Raw genomic sequence first — 23303 nt, forward strand, 5'->3', positions numbered from 1 at the left:
CACCTAGATTGCACCCTTCTCGGCCGGGCACAAAAATCTAACTGAGGCTTGGAGGAGGGTCATAGGGGGAGGAGCCAGTGCACACCACCTGATCCTAAAGCTTTTATTATTGAGCCGCTATATCCCCATGGTCCTGACGGAGTCCCCAGCATCCACTAGGACGTTAGAGAAATCGCCATGGCGTTGGCTCTCGAACCCAGCAGCCCAACGTCTCTTTGAGCGTCCCTCATATATAAGTCTGCGTCTTTAATGTGGCCTAAGGTCAATAAAATGGTATCCCTATCTAGGGTTTCAAGGTCAGCTGACAAGGTATCTGTCCAAGCTGCAACTGCACTACATACTCATGCTGATGCTATTGCCGGTCTAAGCAAAGCACCTGTATGCGCATAAATAGACTTTAAAGTAGTTTCCAGTCTGCGATCAGCAGGATCCTTGAGGGCTGCCGTGTCCGGAGACGGTAGCGCCACTTTCTTGGACGGCGTGTTAAAGCCTTGTCCACCCTGGGTGAGGATTCCCAACGTACCCTGTCCTGTGCAGGGAAAGGATACGCCATAAGAATCCTCTTGGGAATCTGCAGTTTTTTATCTGGAGTTTCCCAAGCTTTTTCAAATAACTCGTTAAGTTCATGGGATGGGGGAAAGGTTACCTCAGGTTTCTTTTCCTTATACATGCGCACCCTCGTGTCAGGGACCGAAGGGTCATCTGTGATATGCACAACATCTTTTATTGCAACTATCATATAATGAATACTTTTTGCCACCCTTGGGTGTAACCTCGCTTCATCGTAGTCGACACTGGAGTCAGAGTCCGTGTCGGTATCAGTGTCTGCTATTTGGGATAGGGGACGTTTTTGAGACCCAGAAGTGCCCGGTGACCCAGCCGAAGCCGTGGATTGACTCCCTGCTTTTTCCCTAGACTCTGCTTTGTCCAATCTCTTATGTAATAATGTCACATTTGCATTTAAAACATTCCACATGTCCATCCAATCATGAGTCGGCGTTGCCGACGGAGACATCACAATCATCTGCTCCACCTCCTCCTTAGCTGAGCCTTCCGCATCAGACATGCCGACACACTCGTACCGACACCCCCACACACCCAGGGATATAGTTATAAGGAGACAGTTCCCCAATAAGGCCCTTTGGAGAGACAGAGAGAGAGTATGCCAGCACACACCCAGCGCCAACTGACACTGGAAAATAAACTCCCAGATAATAGCGCTTTTATATTAATTACTGTGTTAATACACTCACTGCGCCTTACAAGTGCCCCCCCTCCTCTTTTCAGCCCTGTGTCACCGTGTTCAGCAGGGGAGAGACCGGGAAGCCAGCTTCTCTGCAGATCTCTGTGGAGAAAATGGCGCTGGTTAGTGCTGAGGGATCAAGCTCCACCCCCTCCAGCGGCAGGCTTCGGTCCCGCTCAAAGTATCTCAAAACTGGCGGGGGATTCAAAGAATTACTGCCTCTGCAGTGTCCAACCTAATAATGCCAGATATAGAGGTTTTATTGCTGCCCAGGGCGCCTCCCCTGCACCCATCAGTGCCCGCTAGTGTGTGTATTGTGTGGGAGCAATGGCTTACCTCAGTGAAGATCTGAAGTCTTCTGCCGCCTTGAAGTCTTCTTTTCTTCTTATACTCACCCGGCTTCTATCTTCCGGCTCTGCGAGGAGGACGGCGGCGCGGCTCCAGGACGAACAGCGAGGGGAGACCTGTGTTCCGACTCCCTCTGGAGCTAATGGTGTCCAGTAGCCTAAGAAGCAGAGCCTATCACTTAAGTAGGTCTGCTTCTCTCTCCTTAGTCCCACGATGCAGGGAGCCTGTTGCCAGCAGTGCTCCCTGAAAATAAAAAACCTAACAAAATTCTTTATCAGAGAGCTCCCCTGTAATGCACCCAATCTCCTCTGGGCACAGGATCTAACTGAGGTCTGGAGGAGGGGCATAGAGGGAGGAGCCAGTGCACACCCATTCTAAAGTTCTTTATAGTGCCCATATCTCCTGCGGAGCCCGTCTATACCCCATGGTCCTTACGGAGTCCCCAGCATCCTCTAGGACGTAAGAGAAAAAATGGTTGTTTACAGGCATTACATTATTTAACACGGAAGAAAACAAATCCTTTATTAAGAGGTGTCCACTCAATTAGCTAAGTATATTCCCCAATTGACAATAATATGATTTGCAAATGTTTTTCTTAAAAACATTTCCGCTCCCTTATGAATGAAACAAAACAGTAAAACTTACCAGGTTTTCTGCAGCACTGTGGGGTCACTATTTTGTACAGTGCAGCAACATTACTGCAAAAAAATACAAAAACAAAAAATAACCAACTCACAGATGTTTCGGCAACTTGCCAAGTCCAGTTGTAGTGGATAAAGAGTAGGGGGGAGGGGCAGGTAAGAGAGCCAACTGCTAACTTTTTAAAGCAGCAACTGCTTTTTTTTTTTTTTTTTTTAGCAAGTTAAGTACCAAAGCATGCATATGATATTCAATGTTCTTGGTTAACCTTCTGCAGATCATTAATTCCTTTCTACAGAGTGCAACAAAAATATGGTGCACAACTTTCAGCATGTCACGTGATGGAAGAAGAGAATGTTACAGTGCACAGAGCAGACACAAAGCACATTGTCTAGATGCCAGGCACTATTACTCTGCGAGCTTGCAGAGGGAGGAAGGGGAGGTAAGAGGAGGATGTCACAGTGAAAACAGAGCTCAAAGGGGCATTTCAAAACATCTCTGCTTATTTCATGTGCCTTGTGTGTCTGTAGTTGCCATGGTTGTCACATAAACACAGTATAAAGAAATCTAAAGAGTTTATCATTAATAGCGGTCTGAATAAACAGAGAAATTGCTATGCTGTTTCTTACAGCTTGCCGCAGTGGTTTAATTTTTTTTTTTATCTAGCATCCAATTGGAGGGACATTGGATACACTGGGGTATATAGTGTGATGAAAGGAGCTTGGGCACTTTACCGGCAAAATAGCTGAAGTTTCTCCCTCTATACCCACTGAAGGCAGCCTGGGAACTTCACCATGTGTTTTGAGTGCCCACCAGAGCCAGACACGTTCTTGATTTTCTTTTGCTGCTCTGACTAGCATCATTCAGCCTCAGATGGGGATGCTTAGAGCAGGTTGTAAAGGTGTTGGGATTGGCACACTCGTCTACCAGCATGGTATAGTCCCCTAGACTATGACTGGAATCCGCATTACTCCTGTGATCATCAGGCCAAGACCACCACCAGCAGTCAGTTAAGTGCTATGCACAGTCGTTCCTACTGCGCTTCAGCCTGGGTCCTGCGCTGGGAGAGAGGTCAGTGGCAGCTACGTATAGGCACAGTTTCATGCCATTCAACGCTGTCATTTTCAGGTTCAGGCCCTGTCCTGTAACCTACTCACTGTGCCATAGTGTACACATAGATCACAGCAGTAATGGCTGCCTTCTCAGATCCAGGAGAGTGATAGTCATCTCTTACCTGGTCGCTCTGTTGAATGTTGCCAATACCTAGGGCTTGCTACACGGTCATGCCCTGCAGATAGATCAGACCTTGGAATCTCATGGTTAAATTCTCAGTTCCAGAAATCCGACCCACTCGTTGCCGAAGATAATCTTCTTGGGGCTTCTATTAGAACCCACTCAGCAGAGGGGATTCTTACTATAGGACAAGATTCTCTCACTGTAATCACTGATAAAGTTCTGGTCAGATGTAGGCAGGTGTAGGTTCATGCTTCGGATGAAGGATACTTTACAATTTGCAGAGTTCCTTTTTAGGTGCCTTCCACATCCAATGTTTAGAGCAATTGTTCATGTTCAGTGCTTGCGAGGAAGGCCATCAAAATCAGATCTGACTATGCCACATTCACATAAATCACTAAGAATGTACCAAGAGCTCGATACAGACCTGATTGCTGCTGTGTGTTTTCGCACAGGGGGCCATTATCGATTGACTCCGTATACCCCGCAATGCGCACGCACGTCGCCAAACAACAACAGGCATTGCCGAACAGCGACAAGCTGTGCAAAAATTTCAACACAGCCATTCGCAAGCTGATTGACAGAAAGAGGTCGTTTGTGGTTGGTAACTGACCGTTTTCTGGGAGTGTCAGGGAAAACGCAGGCGTTCCCCAAACGTTTTCAGGGAGGGTGTGTGACGTCAGCTCCGGAACCGATCGCACTGTAGGAGTAAGTCCTGGGCTGCGCACACACTGCACACAGTGGAAAAAATATTCAATGGTGAACGAGGTGCAAACGGATTTGCAGCTATCCACTGACTGAGGGATATTTGTAGCACGGCGAACACATGCAGTCGCACACTTGCACAGCAAATTTACACTCCCCTTGGGCGGCGACTATTTGATCACAGGACAGCAAAATTAGCGAGCAGGTCTGAATTAGACCCCAAGAGCGTAAAGGCCATGAGAGAGACCACCAGTATCATGCGTTGGATGGATCAACATGTTATAGACGTGACAGTGGCTTTTGGGGGTCATTCCGAGTTGATCGCTTGCTAGCTAGTTTTAGCCACCGTGCAAACGCTATGCCGCCGCCCACTGGGGAGTGTATTTTAGCTTAGCAGAAGTGCGAACGCATGTGCAGCCGAGCTCTGCAAAAACAGTTTGTGCAGTTTCAGAGTAGCTCTGAACCTACTCAGCGCTTGCGATCACTTTATACACCCGCCCAGCGAACGCCCAGCCACGCATGCGTTTTTTCAGACACGCCTGCGTTTTTGCAAACACTCCCTTCTTGCGGCCGTCAGTGCGACTGAAAACTTCGCTAGAACCTGTGCACAACCACAACGGGCTTTGTACCCGTACGACGATTTTTAGCCTGATCGCTGCGCTGCGAACAACGGCAGCTAGTGATCAACTCGGAATGACCCCCTTTATCCCTAGGGTGGAAAAGTAAGAGTAGACTCTCTCAGTAGACAAACCCTTCAGCCCAGGGAATGGTCCCTTAATCCAGGGTGCCTAGGCATGATGAGGAGTTATTGGCAGGCATTTCTGATAGATGCTACATTTGTTCCTTCCACCTTAAGTGTGGCAGAGGGTTCAAGGTGGCACCTGCTTCCAAAACTTAATCTCTTAAATCAGAGCCTCTTTTTATTTACTAGAGTTTATCTCTGCTGGCTTTAGCAGCGTGGTTGTTGAAGCCATGAGCCACAGAACTTAAGGTATTTTTGAAAGTGTGGTTTAGGCTACACTCGAGATTCAAAAGGTTGTTCTTGTCAAGACTACAACAGAACTTGGAATACTGACATCACCTGGTGTGAAGTGGTGGAGTTTCCTATGTCTTCATTTTATTAGGATTGTCTACTGTTATGTTTGCAGGATTGTTTTGAAGAAGAAGAAAACAGTGCAGACCTTCTTAAAGAAAGTGATGCATCTGCAACCTTTCAATAGCTCGAAGGGATCTCAATCTGGTGCTGACGCCCTTGCAGCACCCTCCTTTTCAAATCAATGGATTCAGTTGGATGAAAGTTTCACAGCCGAAAGACTGACTTCCTGTTGCCTATCTCCTGTAGGTGTCCTTTCCTCATTTTCTATGAAGGCAAGACTATACTTAGGACCAAACCTTCCTTTCAGTCAAAATCAGTGTCTTAAGTTTGTTCTGGACTGGACACTGTCTGTGATCATGGTCATAGATTGGGATAAGTCTCCAGAAGAAGAGAGTGGTCTTCATTTTCTGGTCCTTGTAAAGACACTGACTAATAAATGTCCATAGGACCCAAAACTTGCACAGGATGTATGGTCTGTTGGATTTTTACGAAGTCCAAAACTGACATGACATATTCCACCACATAGATGGGGTGTCCACATGGACAGTACGGTGGCTCTACTGAGCAGCAGTACTGGGCACCCTCCTCTTCACAAAATTGTAGAGTTAATACTTTTGCCTACTAAAATGCAACCATTGGTTGTGCACCCCGAGGAGGAGCCCATTACATCCAAGTGACCCCCATTTAGGTACTAAAGAAAAAAGAAGTTGTGAACTCGCAGAAAATTATTTTCTCTCTGTCAATTGGAGAAGACTAGATGACCTCAATGTATGCTCTTTGCATATCCTGGTTAAAATTGTTTTTCTCATTATTTGTCTCCTCAGCCTCTAGTGCTGTAGTCCTGGTTCTGCCTTCTCCAGCTTCGCTAAACATGTAAGTAAGTTCCCAAGCAGGCTATAGGGTTATAGATGGGCAGGAGCATGGCATTTTTGCAGTAAAGTGCCCAGGAGGCCACATTCTACACCACAATGTAGTATCCAATGTTCCCCAATAGCCTGATAGAAACGATTTAACAGACAAAACAAATCCTATTTCATGGCATTGCTACCTTATCCTGCACTAATTCCAATTACCTGGAATCTCCAGCTCACAAGACTCCAATAATATTTTACCATAATAATAATAATAATAATAAATTCCAAATCATCTTATTATCAAGTGGGGGATATTTTTTTGAGAGTTGCAGAGGCCTCCTTTAATGGTTATTTGATTTCTTAGCTGAATTACATTTACATTACAGTAAAACAAACACAAGTATGTATGAGGAAGAAACCTTGAATCTAGATTTCCATGTAGAAAAACTCATGTGAATGGTTATTGTAAGACGCACAGTAACACACCTATACTGAAGAGCAGAAGAGCTTCCCATGTCCTGCCATTTACTGCATACCTGTTTGAATTGCTGCCATAGTTCATCATGCATCTGTAACAATTGCTTCTTAGATGCCTCACTGATTTGCATGGTAGAAGTTAGGTCAGGTGGGATATCATGCTGATACGATGACATGTGTCTTGCAAGGTGCTCAGTCTGAGGAGATAAATTGCAATTTGTGTGTGTCAATTACCGTCATCACCAGACACTTTCTGACAGAGCCTCAGAGACAATACAGAGAGGGTGAAATATAAAGACTACTGCAACTGGGGGAACAATAGGTCAATGTACATTGTCTGTTTTCTTAAAGAGAAGCTTTTACCTTTTACCATATAACAGTACTTCTTACATTGTGTCTTGTGAAAAAATAGGATTTTGGTTACTTACCGGTAAATCCTTTTCTCATAGTCCGTAGAGGATACTGGGGTCCATTTAGTACCATGGGGTATAGAAAGGTCCACTAGGAGCCATGGGCACTTTAAGAATTTGATAGAGTGGGCTGGCTCCTCACTCTATGCCCCTCCTACCAGACTCAGTCTAGGAAACTGTGCCAGAGGAGACGGACATACTTCGAGAGAAGGTGGGAAAGAATTACCTAGGTAATAGACCCGGCGCTAAATAAAATTAGATGCTTGACCTTAAGCAGCTGTTTAAAGAGATAGTTAGTCCCTAGAAATAGAAATAGAGAAAGGTATATACAGCGCGAATAACTGTATATGGAAAAAAATATGTATTTTATTACATAGAAAATTGTTGCAACAAATAAACAGCTGGTTTTAAAAGATTAAGATTAAAATAGAAATTACGATAATAGGGCAAGCACAGCAATTTCTTTGGTATATTACCACATGTGGAAGCCGGACATATTCGACTGAAAAGTGTCCATGGAAATGTGTCACAGTCCTGGGGATAAGTTCAAAGCTGGCAGTTAACAGTCCACATTGAATTTGAAAACAGACCTTTGAGTGCTTGATTCCGGACAGAACTTAGTCCTATTGAAAGCTAGGTCTTTCAATAGGGCTTATAGGCCCTACACACTTGCCGATATTCCTCAAAGATATGAACGATCTCGATCATTATTGAACAAGATAACGGCACACATCTTGCTGAAGCCAAGGCTAACGGCGGTCTTCCACATAAGATATTTTACGTCAACCTCCTGTAACGGCTCAAACCAGTCCGATTGGAGTAAATGCAGCACCACATCAAAATCCCAAGGTGCCGTGAGAGGCACAAAGGGAGGTTGGATGTGCAGAACACCTTTCAAGAACGTCTGGACCTCAGGGAGAGAAGCCAATTGTTTCTGAAAGAAAATGGACAAGGCGAAATCTGGACTTTTATGGAGCCCAGACGTGGGCCCACATCCACTCCTGCTTGTAGAAAAAGCAGGAAACGTCCTAGGTGGAATTCCACCGAATATTTTCTGCTCTCACACCAAGAGACGTATTTCTTCCAAATACGATGGTAATGCTTAGACATTGCCCCCTTACTGGCTTGGATCATAGTGGGGATAACCTTGTTAGGGATCCTTCTCCTGGCTAAAATCAGCCATTCAACTTCCATGCCGTCAAACGTAGCCTGATAGACAATCCTCGCGAAGAGGAAAAGGCCACGGATCTTCGAGGAGCATCTTCAGAAGGTCCGCGTACCATGCCCTTCTTGGCCAGTCCGGAGCAATTAGAATTGTTTGAACCTTATCCCTTTTTATTCTCTTTAGAATTCTTGGGATCAGAGGAACTGGAGGAAACATGTACACCCTTTGATAGACCCATGGAGTCGTCAGGGCGTCTACCGCCACCGCCTGTGGGTCTCTTGACCTGGAACAATACCGCTTGAGCTTGTTGTTGAGACGAGAGGCCATCATGTTGATCTGTGGATATCCCCATCGATTTGTCAAGCACCTAAACACCTCCGGGTGAAGGACCCACTCCCCCGGGTGCAGGTCGTGTTTGCTGAGGAAGTCTGCTTCCCAGTTGTCTACGCCCGGAATGAAGACCACTGACAACGCCACAGCGTTTCTCTCTGCCCAGAGAAGAATTCTTGACACCTCTGACATTGCTGCTCTGCTTTTCGTTCCGCCCTGTCGGTTTATGTACGTTACTGCCGTCACATTGTCCGACTGGACCTGAATGGCCTAATCTTGGAGAAAATATGGGGCCTGCAGAAGAGCGTTGTATACGGCCCTCAGTTCCAGAATGTTGATTGGACGACTTCCTGACTCGACCATCTTCCTTGAAACTGCACCCCCTGAGTGACTTCTCCCCAACCTCTGAGGCTTGCGTCTGTGGTTAACAGAATCCAATTCTGAATTCCGACCCTCAACGAGGTGAGAAGTCTGTAGACACCACAGAAGGGAGATCCTGGCTTTTGGTGACAGACGGATACTCTGGTGTATGTGAAGATGCGATCCGAACCATTTGTCCAACAGATCGAGCGGGAAGGGTCTTGCGTGAAACCTTCCATATTGAAGAGCCTCGTAAGAGGCCACCATTTCCCCCAGAAGGCGAATGCATAGAGGTACAAAAAATACAAGGAAAGCGCTGGCACAGTCACATTAAAATAATACTTTTAATAACCTATATAAAATATTCAGGTACACAGTATTTCTCACTAGATATAATTAAAATATATGGTTCCTATAATTCATACCATATTACTATCTTATATTACCAGCCAGAGAATATTGCACAATCCCAACTATATATAATAGCGTGCAGCTATACACTTAGCCTGAGCAGTCTCGTAAGGCCCTATTATCACAATTGTAACATTTGCCTTGCAGTCCTTAAGAATAGTAGCTGATATTTGTAACTTAGTGCCAGTATAGCTTTTTAACGAGCCTCCTTCAAATAGCGGTTCTTTGCATATACACTTTGTAATACAGTCTCTTCACGGAGTTTCTCCGTATATTTTTAACTGGTGTTAGATGTTATTACCAGCTTTATACTTATTCAAAGTCCCCGCTCTTCAGAGCCATAAGAATGCATAGAGGCACCGATATCCGGGTTGGATTCAGGACATCCTGAACCATCGACTGGCTCACTAATGCCTTTTCAAATGGAAGGAACACCTTCTGCGACTCCGTATCCAGTATCATTCCCAGGAATGGGAGCCTCGTGTTGGCTCTAGGTGAGATTTCGGAAGGTTCAGAATCCACCCATGATCCTGGAGAAGTTTGGTTGAGTGAGCAATGCTGTCCAGCAACCTTTCCCTGGACGTTGCTTTTATCAGAAGATCGTCAAGGTACGGAATTATGTTCACTCCCTGTTTGCGGAGTAGAAACATCATCTCTGCCATCACCTTGGTGAACACCCTCGGTGCCGTGGAGAGACCAAATGGCAGGGCCTGGAACTGGTAGTGACATTCCTGCAGTGCAAACCGTAGGTAAGCTCGATGAGGCGGCCAGATCGGAATGTGAAGGTACGCATCTTTGATATCCAGTGACACTAGGAATTCCCCCTCCTCCAGATCTACAACAAGTTGGAATAGTACCCCTTGTTTAGCTGATGAGGTGGAACTGGAACAATGACGTGAGTCTGTACCAGTTTTTGGATGGCATGTTGTAAAGTTATACAAGAGTTATGACCCAGGGATCCCGGCACAAATTTGACCAGATTTGACTGAAGAATTGTAGGCGAGCTCCCACCTGACAGCCTTCCAGGCATTGCGGTCCACCGTCATGCTGCAATCTTTGAGGAAGCAGAGCCTGAGCTCTGTTCCTGAGCACCTGCTGTTGCTGGTTTGCGTGGTTTACCTCTTGCGCCGCTGGAGGACGTAGAAGCACCTCTGGATTTGCCCTTGAACTTGGCCAACCGAAAGGACTGTAACTTAGAAGCTGAATAAGTCTTCTTGGTTAGGGGGGCTGCGGAAGGAAGATATGTAGACTCACCCGCAGTAGCTGTGGAGATCCATTTGTCTAATTCATCTATGTACAAGACCTCTCCTGTGAATGGTAGGCCTTCCACGCCTTTCCTGGAATCCGCGTCAGTAGTCCACTGGCATAGCCACAAGCCTCTGCGTGCCAACACTGCCATAGCGGTGGTGCGTGCGTTAAGCACGCCTATTTCCTTTATGGCTTCCACCATAAAGTTTGCAGAGTCCTGTATATGCTGCAGGAGTAAAACAACATCCCCCCTAGATAAGGACTCTAACCCCTCAATTAGGTTACATGACCATTTAGCAATGGCTTTAGTGATCCACGCACATGCAATAGTGGGTCTTTGGGCCACCCCAGCAGCTGTGTACAATGATTTGAGTGTAGTCTCAATTTTACGATCAGCCGTGTCTTTCAGGGAGGCTGCACCAGGAACAGGCAATACAATTTTACTTGACAGCCTAGAGACTGATGCGTCCACTATTGGTGGATTTTCAAATTTTTTCCTATCCTCCAGAGGAAAAGGAAAAGATGAGAGCAACCTTTTAGTGATCTGAAACTTCTTATCAGGATTAACCCATGGTTCTTCAAACAGGTTATTCAATTCCTTTGACGCAGGAAAAGTGACCAAGGACTTCTTTTTTACATTAAAACAAGATTCCTTACACTCCTCTGACACCTTATCAGGAATATGCAGAACATCTCTTATAGCTTCTATAAGAGCCTCTATTCCCTGGGAGAGAGCTGCATCCCCCCACTCTGAGTCCACCTCCCCCTCCTCCATGTCTGACCTGTCAGCGTCAGACTGCAGGATAAGGGCCAGAGATCGCTTTTGCGGACAAATGGGAGGGAACTGAGTCTCTGTTCATAACTCATCCACAGTTTGTTTTAAGTATTGCGTCTCTTTCTCATTGCGGGACAATTTTGTAGAAAGAGTTGAGATCATTCCCTTAAGAGAATTAACCCATTCCGGTTCAGCACCGCTAGTCTGTGAACCCTGACTACCCAGTACTGAGCCCCCTGGTGAAGAGGAACACTCTGCGGTAGTAGACACACACTCTTTGCCTGACATAATGTAATGTGACCGCACACACACACACACACACACACACACACACACACACACACACACACACACACACACACACAGGAAAGGTTAAGCACAATTAGCCTAATGCCAAGCTTAGCCGGGTCGCAGACTAAGTACCCTAATAGGGGACTTAGTACACTAGTAATCACTCCCCCCCCTGCTATGACCCCCTGGTACCGCTGAGGTAATTTGGAGTCACACTGGAGGAGCTGTGCGTCCCTGTCAGTCAGCGTCTGTGTCCACTGCAGAGGGAAAATGGCGCTGGTGAGCTGCTGGATCCTCTCTTAGTGAAGCCCTGCCCCTTCAGTGGCTTCCCGCTTTTTTTATACTGGCTGAGGAATCTGGTGCTTAAAATGGAGAAAACCGTTTTAAGGCTGTTGTGCCAGTATGGGTACTGTGTACAGTGTACGGGACGCAGTTGTGTACTGTGTCCGGAGACGCATTCCGCCCCGTTTAGAAGCCGTGCATCTCCGTACCCTCATGCCGCCATAATGGCCGGCGCCCCGCTAGCTGGGATGCCGGCTCAGTACTCACCACTCTTCATTCTTGTGGCTCTGTTAGGGGTGGCGGCGTGCTGTGGGAATGTACGCTTGCCGTGATGGGCTTGCGAATAGATCCCTCAGGAGCTCGGTGTCCTGTCAGCGGAGAACGGGACCATTAACCCTTCAAGAGGTTGGGCCATCCCCCCTAAGTCCCACGAAACAGGCAGGCTGGTGCCAACCAGCCCTGCCTGAAAATAACAAACATATAAATGAAACGCAGAAAACTCTTCAGGAGCTTCCATAAGCGTGACCGGCTCCTCCGGGCACATTTTCTAAACGGAGTCTGGTAGGAGGGGCATAGAGGGAGGAGCCAGCCCACACTATCAAAGTGCCCATGGCTCCTGGTGGACCCATCTATACCCCATGGTACTAAATGGACCCTAGTATCCTCTAGGACGTAAGAGAAATATAAATAAAAACAGCAAAGCTCCTTTTCCCAGAATGCAGCATAACATAACAGCATTTGGACCTGTCATTCGCCAGGTTGCTAGATATTGTGCCTGGAGCAATGCTGGAGTATTCCCCCCTCCTCGCTTTGCCTCTATCCTATACCTCCCATGTCCCCTATCCCTACCCTCTGTCATCCCTATTCCACCAGTTCACTCCCTTGCCTGCCTTTATTCCTCCCACCTGTCTTCATCTAATCCTCCATCTCACTTTTATTATTCCACACATTTCTCTCCTCTATTTCTACTATCTTTCCCTGTCTCCTCCTATTCCTTCAACCCCACAGCTCTTTATGGATGGACATACAAATAATGGAGAGAGCACATGAATGGACATACAGATGAGGGAGGGAGAGCACATGAATGGACATACAGATGAGGGAGGGAGAGCACATGAATGGACATACAGATGATGGAGAGAGAGCGAGCACATGAATAAACATACAGATGAGGGAGGGGAGAGCACATGAATAAACATACAGATGAGGAGGGGGGAGCACATGAATGGACATACAGATGAGGGAGGGGAGAGCACATGAATAAACATACAGATGAGGAGGGGGGAGCACATGAATGGACATACAGATGAGGAGGGGGGAGCACATGAATGGACATACAGATGAGGAGGGGGGAGCACATGAATGGTCATACAGATGAGGGAGGGAGAGCACATGAATGGACATACAGATGAGGGAGGGAGAGCACATGAATGGACATACAGATGATGGAGAGAGAGCGAGCACATGAATAAACATACAGATGAGGGAGGGGAGAGCACATGAATAAACATACAGATGAGGAGGGGGGAGCACATGAATGGATATACAGATGAGGAGGGGGGAGCACATGAATGGACATACAGATGAGGAGGGGGGAGCACATGAATGGTCATACAGATGAGGGAGGGGAGAGCACATGAATGGACATACAGATGAGGAGGGGGGGAAGCACATGAATGGTCATACAGATGAGGAGGGGGGAGCACATGAATGGTCATACAGATGAGGGAGGGGAGAGCACATGAATGGACATACAGATGAGGAGGGGGGGAGCACATGAATGGACATACAGATGATGGAGAGAGAGCGAGCACATGAATGGTCATAAAGATGAGGAGGGGGGAGCACATGAATGGTCATACAGCTGAGGGAGGGGGGAGCACATGAATGGTCATACAGATGAGGAGGGGGGAGCACATGAATGTACATACAGATGAGGGGGGGGAAGCACATGAATGTACATATAGATGAGGAGGGGGGGAAGCACATGAATGTACATTTAGATGGGGGGAGCACATGAATGGACATACAGATGCGAAGGGGGGAGCACATGAATGGACATACAGATGAGGAGGGGGGGAAGCACATGAATGTACATATAGATGGGGGGAGCACATGAATGGACATACAGATGAGGAGGGGGAGCACATGAATGGACATACAGATGAGGAGGGGGAAGCACATGAATGGTCATACAGATGAGGAGGGGGGAGCACATGAATGGTCATACAGATGAGGAGGGGGAGCACATGAATGGTCATATAGATGAGGAGGGGGGAGCACATGAATGGTCATACAGATGAGGAGGGGGAGCACATGAATGGCCATACAGATGAGGAGGGGGGAGCACATGAATGGACATACAGATGAGGGGGGGGGAGCACATGAATGGTCATACAGATGAGGAGGGGGGAGCACATGAATGGACATACAGATGAGGAGGGGGGAGCACATGAATGGACATACAGATGAGGAGGGGGGAGCACATGAATGGACATACAGATGAGGAGGGGGGAGCACATGAATGGTCATACAGATGAGGAGGGGGGAGCACATGAATGGTCATACAGATGAGGAGGGGGGAGCACATGAATGGTCATATAGATGAGGAGGGGGAGCACATGAATGGTCATACAGATGAGGAGGGGGAGCACATGAATGGACATACAGATGAGGAGGGGGGAGCACATGAATGGACATACAGATGAGGGGGGGGGCACATGAATGGTCATACAGATGAGGAGGGGGGAGCACATGAATGGACATACAGATGAGGAGGGGGGAGCACATGAATGGACATACAGATGAGGAGGGGGGAGCACATGAATGGACATACAGATGAGGAGGGGGGAGCACATGAATGGACATACAGATGAGGAGGGGGGAGCACATGAATGGACATACAGGTGAGGAGGGGGGAGCACATGAATGGACATACAGATGAGGAGGGGGGAGCACATGAATGGACATACAGATGAGGAGGGGGAGCACATGAATGGACATACAGATATGGGGGGGGGGGACGACACATGAATGATCAAACAAACAAAGAGGGGGAGCACATGAATTGACATACAGATAAAGGTGGATAGAGCGCATGAATGGACATACAGGTAAGGGAGAGGAAGGCCAATACTAGACACAGATGAGGGGGTAGAGGAGAACAATACAGAACAGGAAGTTACATTAGAGAGATGTTTACATGTTCATAAATTCATACCTTCTGCAATGTGGTACTTGACCTAATCATATAGTGGTTATTTGGTAATCACAAGAAAAAGTTGAGAACCCCTGGCATATATTATAGATTAACGCACAATGAATGTAGAGGAATCAGATTCTGTCATGTGCTAAATTATGTTCATTCTCAGCGGTTTTGATCTTAAAGGTCTTTCTCTGACGTCCTAGTGGATGCTGGGACTCCGTCAGGACCATGGGGATTAGCGGCTCCGCAGGAGACAGGGCACAAAAATAAAAGCTTTAGGACTAGGTGGTGTGCACTGGCTCCTCCCCCTATGACCCTCCTCCAAGCCTCAGTTAGGTTTTTGTGCCCGTCCGAGCAGGGTGCAATCTAGGTGGCTCTCCTAAAGAGCTGCTTAGAAAAAGTTATTAGGTTTTTTATTTTCAGTGAGTCCTGCTGGCAACAGGCTCACTGCAACGAGGGACTTAGGGGAGAAGAAGTGAACTCACCTGCGTGCAGGATGGATTGGCTTCTTAGGCTACTGGACACCATTAGCTCCAGAGGGATCGAACACAGGCCCAGCCATGGAGTCCGGTCCCGGAGCCGCGCCGCCGACCCCCTTGCAGATGCCGAAAAGTGAAGAGGTCCAGAAACCGGCGGCAGAAGACTTTTCAGTCTTCATGAGGTAGCGCACAGCACTGCAGCTGTGCGCCATTGTTGTCAGCACACTTCACACCAGCGGTCACTGAGGGTGCAGGGCGCTGGGGGGGGGCGCCCTGGGCAGCAATGATAATACCTTGTTCTGGCTAAACATACATCACATATAGCCCCTGGGGCTATATGGATATATTTAACCCCTGCCAGGTCTCACAAACACCGGGAGAAGAGCCCGCCGAAATAGGGGGCGGGGCCTATCTCCTCAGCACACAGCGCCATTTTCCTGCACAGCTCCGCTGCGAGGAAGGCTCCCAGGACTCTCCCCTGCACTGCACTACAGAAACAGGGTAAAAAAACAGAGAGGGGGGGCACTTTTTTGGCGATATTGATATATTAAGCTGCTATAAAGGAAACAACACTTCTGTAGGGTTGTTCCTATATATTTATAGCGCTTGGGTGTGTGCTGGCAAACTCTCCCTCTGTCTCCCCAAAGGGCTAGTGGGGTCCTGTCTTCGATAAGAGCATTCCCTGTGTGTCTGCTGTGTGTCGGTACGTGTGTGTCGACATGTATGAGGACGATGTTGGTGTGGAGGCGGAGCAATTGCCGGTAATGGTGATGTCACCCCCTAGGGAGTCGACACCGGAATGGATGGCTTTGTTTATGGAATTACGTGATAATGTCAGCACGTTACAAAAATCAGTTGACGACATGAGACGGCCGGCAAACCAGTTAGTACCTGTCCAGGCGTCTCAGACACCGTCAGGGGCTATAAAACGCCCTTTACCTCAGTAGGTCGACACAGACCCAGACACGGACACCGAATCTAGTGTCGACGGTGAAGAAACAAACGTATTTTCCAGTAGGGCCACACGTTATATGATCACGGTGGCCACGGCAACAGCCGGGAAATCCACCTTTTTACCTCAGGTCCCCTCCCAACAGAAAAAGACACCGTCTTTTCAGCCGCAGTCCTTTCGTTCCTATAAGAACAAGCGGGCAAAAGGACAGTCATATCTGCCCCGAGGCAAAGGAAAGGGTAAGAGTGCACCAAGCAGCTCCCTCCCAGGAGCAGAAGCCTTCCCCGGCTTCTGCAAAGCCCTCAGCATGACGTTGGGGCTTTACAAGCGGACTCAGGGGCGGTGGGGGGTCGACTCAAGAATTTCAGCGCACAGTGGGCTCACTCACAGGTGGACCCCTGGATCCTGCAGGTAGTATCTCAGGGTTACAGGTTGGAATTCGAGAAGTCTCCCCCTCGCCGGTTCCTAAAGTCTGCTCTGCCAACGTCTCCCTCAGACAGGGCGACGGTATTGGAAGCCATTCACAAGCTGTATTCTCAGCAGGTGATAGTCAAGGTACCCCTCCTACAACAGGGAAAGAGGTATTATTCCACACTATTTGTGGTACCGAAGCCGGACGGCTCGGTAAGACCTATTCTAAATCTGAAATCTTTGAACCTGTACATACAAAAATTCAAGTTCAAGATGGAGTCACTCAGAGCAGTGATAGCGAATCTGGAAGAAGGGGACTTTATGGTGTCCCTGGACATCAAGGATGCTTACCTGCATGTCCCAATTTGCCCTTCACATCAAGGGTACCTCAGGTTCGTGGTGCAAAACTGTCATTATCAGTTTCAGACGCTGCCGTTTGGATTGTCCACGGCACCTCGGGTCTTTACCAAGGTAATGGCCGAAATGATGTTTCTTCTGCGAAGAAAAGGCGTATTAATTATCCCTTACTTGGACGATCTCCTGATAAGGGCAAGGTCCAGAGAACAGCTGGGGGACGTAGTAGCACTAACCCAAGTAGTGCTGCAACAGCACGGGTGGATTCTGAATTTTCCAAAATCTCAATTGACCCCGACGACACGTCTGCTGTTCCTGGGAATGATTCTGGACACGGTTCAGAAAAAGGCGTTTCTTCCGGAGGAGAAAGCCAGGGAGTTATCCGAACTTGTCAGGAACCTCCTAAAACCAGGAAAAGTGTCTGTGCATCAATGCACAAGAGTCCTGGGAAAAATGGTGGCTTCTTACGAAGCGATTCCATTCGGCAGATTCCACGCACGAACTTTTCAGTGGGATCTGCTGGACAAATGGTCCGGATCGCATCTGCAGATGCATCAGCGGATAACTTTGTCTCCACGGACAAGGGTGTCTCTTCTGTGGTGGTTGCAGAGTGCTCATCTGTTAGAGGGCCGCAGATTCGGCATACAGGACTGGGTCCTGGTGACCACGGATGCCAGTCTGAGAGGCTGGGGAGCGGTCACACAGGGAAGAAACTTCCAGGGAGTGTGGTCAAGCCTGGAGATGTCTCTTCACATAAATATACTGGAGCTAAGAGCGATTTACAATGCTCTAAGCCTGGCAAAACCCCTGCTTCAGGGTCAGCCGGTGTTGATCCAGTCGGACAACATCACGGCAGTCGCCCACGTAAACAGACAGGGCGGCACAAGAAGCAGGAGGGCAATGGCAGAAGCTGCAAGGATTCTTCGCTGGGCGGAAGATCATGTGATAGCACTGTCAGCAGTGTTCATTCCGGGAGTGGACAACTGGGAAGCGGACTTCCTCAGCAGACACGATCTACACCCGGGAGAGTGGGGACTTCATCCAGAAGTCTTCCACATGATTGTGAACCGTTGGGAAAAACCAAAGGTGGATATGATGGCGTCCCGCCTCAACAAAAAACTGGACAGGTATTGCGCCAGGTCAAGAGACCCTCAGGCAATAGCTGTGGACGCTCTGGTAACACCGTGGGTGTTCCAGTCAGTGTATGTGTTTCCTCCTCTGCCTCTCATACCAAAAGTACTGAGAATTATACGGCAAAGGGGAGTAAGAACGATGCTCGTGGCTCCGGATTGGCCAAGAAGAACTTGGTACCCGGAACTTCAGGAGATGCTCACGGAAGATCCGTGGCCTCTACCTCTAAGACGGGACCTGCTTCAGCAGGGACCGTGTCTATTCCAAGACTTACCGCGGCTGCGTTTGACGGCATGGCGGTTGAACGCCGAATTCTAAGGGAAAAAGGCATTCCGGAAGAGGTCATCCCTACCCTGGTAAAAGCCAGGAAGGAGGTGACTGCACAACATTATCACCGCATTTGGAGAAAATATGTCGCGTGGTGTGAGGCCAGGAAGGCCCCGACGGAGGAATTTCAACTGGGTCGATTCCTACATTTCCTGCAAACAGGATTGTCTATGGGCCTCAAATTAGGGTCCATTAAGGTTCAAATTTCGGCCCTGTCGATTTTCTTCCAAAAAGAATTGGCTTCAGTTCCTGAAGTCCAGACTTTTGTAAAAGGAGTACTACATATACAGCCCCCGGTTGTGCCCCCAGTGGCTCCGTGGGATCTTAATGTAGTTTTGGATTTTCTCAAATCCCATTGGTTTGAGCCACTCAAATCGGTGGATTTGAAATATCTTACATGGAAAGTAACCATGCTACTGGCCCTGGCTTCAGCCAGGAGAGTGTCAGAATTGGCGGCTTTATCGTATAAAAGCCCATATCTGATTTTCCATTCGGACAGGGCAGAACTGCGGACGCGTCCTCAGTTTCTGCCTAAGGTGGTTTCAGCGTTTCACCTGAACCAGCCTATTGTGGTGCCTGCGGCTACTAGCGATTTGGAGGATTCCAAGTTGCTGGACGTTGTCAGGGCATTGAAAATATATATTTCAAGGACGGCTGGAGTCAGAAAATCTGACTCGCTGTTTATACTGTATGCACCCAACAAGCTGGGTGCTCTTGCTTCTAAGCAGACGATTGCTCGTTGGATTTGTAGCACAATTCAACTTGCACATTCTGTGGCAGGCCTGCCACAGCCTAAATCTATCAAGGCCCATTCCACAAGGAAGGTGGGCTCATCTTGGGCGGCTGCCCGAGGGGTCTCGGCATTACAACTCTGCCGAGCAGCTACGTGGTCGGGGGAGAACACGTTTGTAAAATTCTACAAATTTGATACCCTGGCTAAAGAGGACCTGGAGTTCTCTCATTCGGTGCTGCAGAGTCATCCGCACTCTCCCGCCCGTTTGGGAGCTTTGGTATAATCCCCATGGTCCTGACAGAGTCCCAGCATCCACTAGGACGTCAGAGAAAATAAGATTTTACTTACCGATAAATCTATTTCTCGTAGTCCGTAGTGGATGCTGGGCGCCCATCCCAAGTGCGGATTGTCTGCAATACTTGTACATAGTTATTGTTACAAAAAAATCGGGTTGTTATTGTTGTGAGCCGTCTGTTCAGAGGCTCCTACGTTTGTCATACTGTTAACTGGGTTCAGATCACAAGTTGTACGGTGTGATTGGTGTGGCTGGTATGAGTCTTACCCGGGATTTAAAATCCTTCCTTATTGTGTACGCTCGTCCGGGCACAGTATCCTAACTGAGGCTTGGAGGAGGGTCATAGGGGGAGGAGCCAGTGCACACCACCTAGTCCTAAAGCTTTTATTTTTGTGCCCTGTCTCCTGCGGAGCCGCTAATCCCCATGGTCCTGACGGAGTCCCAGCATCCACTACGGACTACGAGAAATAGATTTATCGGTAAGTAAAATCTTATTTTTGTCTCCATGCTAGGCATGGGAGCTGTAATGAGGCAGCGAGATGCTCAAGAGTGATTATAACCTGGGCAACAAGTTCTATTTCAGCGTAATTATAAACAAGTGGCATGTATGACCTTCTTCTCATTAGTGTTCACGTTAGTATTCATGGCAGGGTGCCGCGCTCTGCCCATTTAAAAAAAAAGAGAACTGAACAATGCACTTCGCTGATGTCCTGACAAAAGCTTTCACTGGAGGTGATGAGCTGTCAATGAAGGAGGCGATGAAAGGTTTTACCCTTCCTGCCTCCTGTGTGTCCTAGGAGCGTGTCTCTTTCTGCAGTTATCTGCATCTCCATTTGTGTTACACGACTGTAGACATTACCGTATCAGCTCCACAGCGGTCAGGTTGTCAGATGCCAACGGTTTTGCCCCATATTCTCTCCTTCTCACCCTGACAGTCCCCCTCCACCCCCCCCCCCCCAACCCTGCTGCTGTCCTTGACAGGCTTATGTGTGCCCCGGAAGGGCTTAGAACCAGTGGACATACACAGCGGGATGTAATGCCGCCCAAGTCTGGCGACCGTACGGGATGCCGGCTGACTATTTTTTTAAAGGGACAATCACTTACTGCGTACACAGTACACAACACCAGCGAATAAATCCGGTATTATGTGACTGAGTACCCAGTAGAATACACTTGACGGTAAATACTGTGAAGCACTATATAAGAAACCCTGACGCACCTAGTCTTTAGGGTACAGAATACAGCAATAGATATATCTGGGATACACCGGAAGTGAAATCCACACAGCAGATACAGGCACACACAGTCACAGTGACAATGCAGATAATTATTTTAGTAAAACAATAAAACTGCACTGGACTAGTATGTATATATATATATATATATATATATATATATATATATATATATATATATATATATATATATAAAATAAGATTTTAAACCTATAGGTAAATCTTTTTCTCCTAGTCCGTAGAGGATGCTGGGGACTCCGTAAGGACCATGGGGAATAGAAGGGCTCCGCAGGAGACATGGGCACTAAAAAGAACTTTAGATATGGGTGTGCACTGGCTCCTCCCTCTATGCCCCTCCTCCAGACCTCAGTTAGAGAAACTGTGCGCAGAGGAGACGGACAGTACGAGGAAAGGATTTTCGTTAACCTAGGGGCAAGATTCATACCGGCCCACACCATCCACACCGTATAACATGAAATATACGAACCAGTTAACAGTATGAAACAAAACAGCATCAGCCAACGACTGATCCTAACTGTAACATAACCCTTATGTAAGCAAAAACTATATACAAGTCTTGCAGAAGATAGTCCGCACTGGGACGGGCGCCCAGCATCCTCTACGGACTACGAGAAAAAGATTTACCGGTAGGTTTAAAATCTTATTTTCTCTTACGTCCTAGAGGATGCTAGGGACTCCGTAAGGACCATGGGGATTATACCAAAGATCCAAAACGGGCGGGAGAGTGCGGATGACTCTGCAGCACCGATTGAGCAAACATGAGGTCCTCGTCAGCCAGGGTATCAAACTTGTAGAACTTTGCAAAGGTGTTTGAACCCGACCAAGTAGCAGCTCGGCACAGCTGTAATGCCGAGACACCTTGGGCAGCCGCCCAAGAAGAGCCCACCTTCCTAGTGGAATGGGCCTTTACAGAATTTGGTAACGGCAATCCAGCCGTAGAATGAGCCTGCTGAATCGTGTTACAGATCCAGCGAGCAATAGTCTGCTTCGAGGCAGGAGCGCCAACCTTGTCGGCTGCGTACAGGACAAACAGTGCCTCTGTTTTCCTAACCCGAGCCGTTCTGGCCACATAAATTTTCAATGCCCTGACCACATCAAGGGACTCGGAATCCTCCAAGTCCTGCGTAGCCACAGGCACCACAATAGGCTGGTTCATATGAAAAGATGAAACCACCTTGGGCAAAAATTGAGGACGAGTCCGCAATTCCGCTCTATCCACATGAAAAATCAGATAGGGGCTTTTGTGAGATAAAGCCGCCAACTCCGACACTCGCCTAGCCGATGCCAAGGCCAACAACATGACCACTTTCCAAGTGAGATACTTTAATTCCACCGTTTTAAGTGGTTCAAACCAGTGAGACTTAAGAAACCGCAACACCAAGTTAAGGTCCCAGGGTGCCACTGGAGGTACAAAAGGAGGCTGGATATGCAGCACTCCCTTCACAAAAATCTGTACTTCTGGGAGAGAAGCCAATTCCTTCTGAAAGAAAATGGATAGGGACGAAATCTGAACCTTAATGGAGCCTAATTTTAGGCCCAAATTCACTCCAGTCTGCAGGAAGTGAAGGAAACGGCCCAGATGGAATTCTTCCGGAGGAGCATTCCAGGACTCACACCAAGATACATACTTCCGCCATATACGGTGATAATGTTTTGCTGTCATGTCCTTCCTAGCCTTTATCAGAGTAGGAATGACCTCATCCGGAATGCCCTTTTCGCTAGGATCCGGCGTTCAACCGCCATACCGTCAAACGCAGCCGCGGTAAGTCTTGGAACAGACAGGGCCCCTGTTGTAACAAGTCCTCTCTGAGAGGAAGAGGCCACGGATCTTCTGTGAGCATCTCCTGCAGATCCGGATACCAGGCCCTTCGCGGCCAATCTGGAACAATGAGAATTGTTTGTACTCCTCTTCGTCTTATGATTCTCAATATCGTGGAGATGAGAGGAAGAGGAGGAAACACATAGACCGTCTGGAACACCCACGGTGTCACCAGGGCGTCTACTGCCACCGCCTGAGGGTCCCTTGACCTGGCGCAATACCTCAGTAGTTTCTTGTTGAGGCGTGACGCCATCATGTCTATCTGAGGCAGTCCCCACTGTCTTGCAATCTCTGCGAAGACTTCCTGATGAAGTCCCCACTCTCCTGGATGTAAATCGGGTCTGCTGAGGAAGTCTGCTTCCCAGTTGTCCACTCCCGGAATGAAGACTGCTGTCAGATCGCTTACATGATTTTCCGCCCAGCGAAGAATCCTAGTGGCTTCTGCCATTGCCACTCTGCTCTTTGTTCCGCTTT

The 23303-nt window shown here is 47.9% G+C and overlaps 1 protein-coding gene across 1 annotated transcript in view; it reads right to left on the reverse strand.

Moving 5' to 3' along the window:
* The window catches only part of CENPK (centromere protein K), a 153896-nt gene that overhangs the window by 81386 nt on the left and 49207 nt on the right, over positions 1-23303 (reverse strand). The window contains exon 3 of the mRNA XM_063963172.1: positions 6655-6792. Coding sequence (XP_063819242.1) covers positions 6655-6792 — 138 coding nt within the window. The remainder of the gene's footprint in view (positions 1-6654; positions 6793-23303) is intronic.

Source organism: Pseudophryne corroboree, chromosome 1, assembly GCF_028390025.1.
Source record: "Pseudophryne corroboree isolate aPseCor3 chromosome 1, aPseCor3.hap2, whole genome shotgun sequence".
NCBI lineage: Eukaryota > Metazoa > Chordata > Amphibia > Anura > Myobatrachidae > Pseudophryne > Pseudophryne corroboree.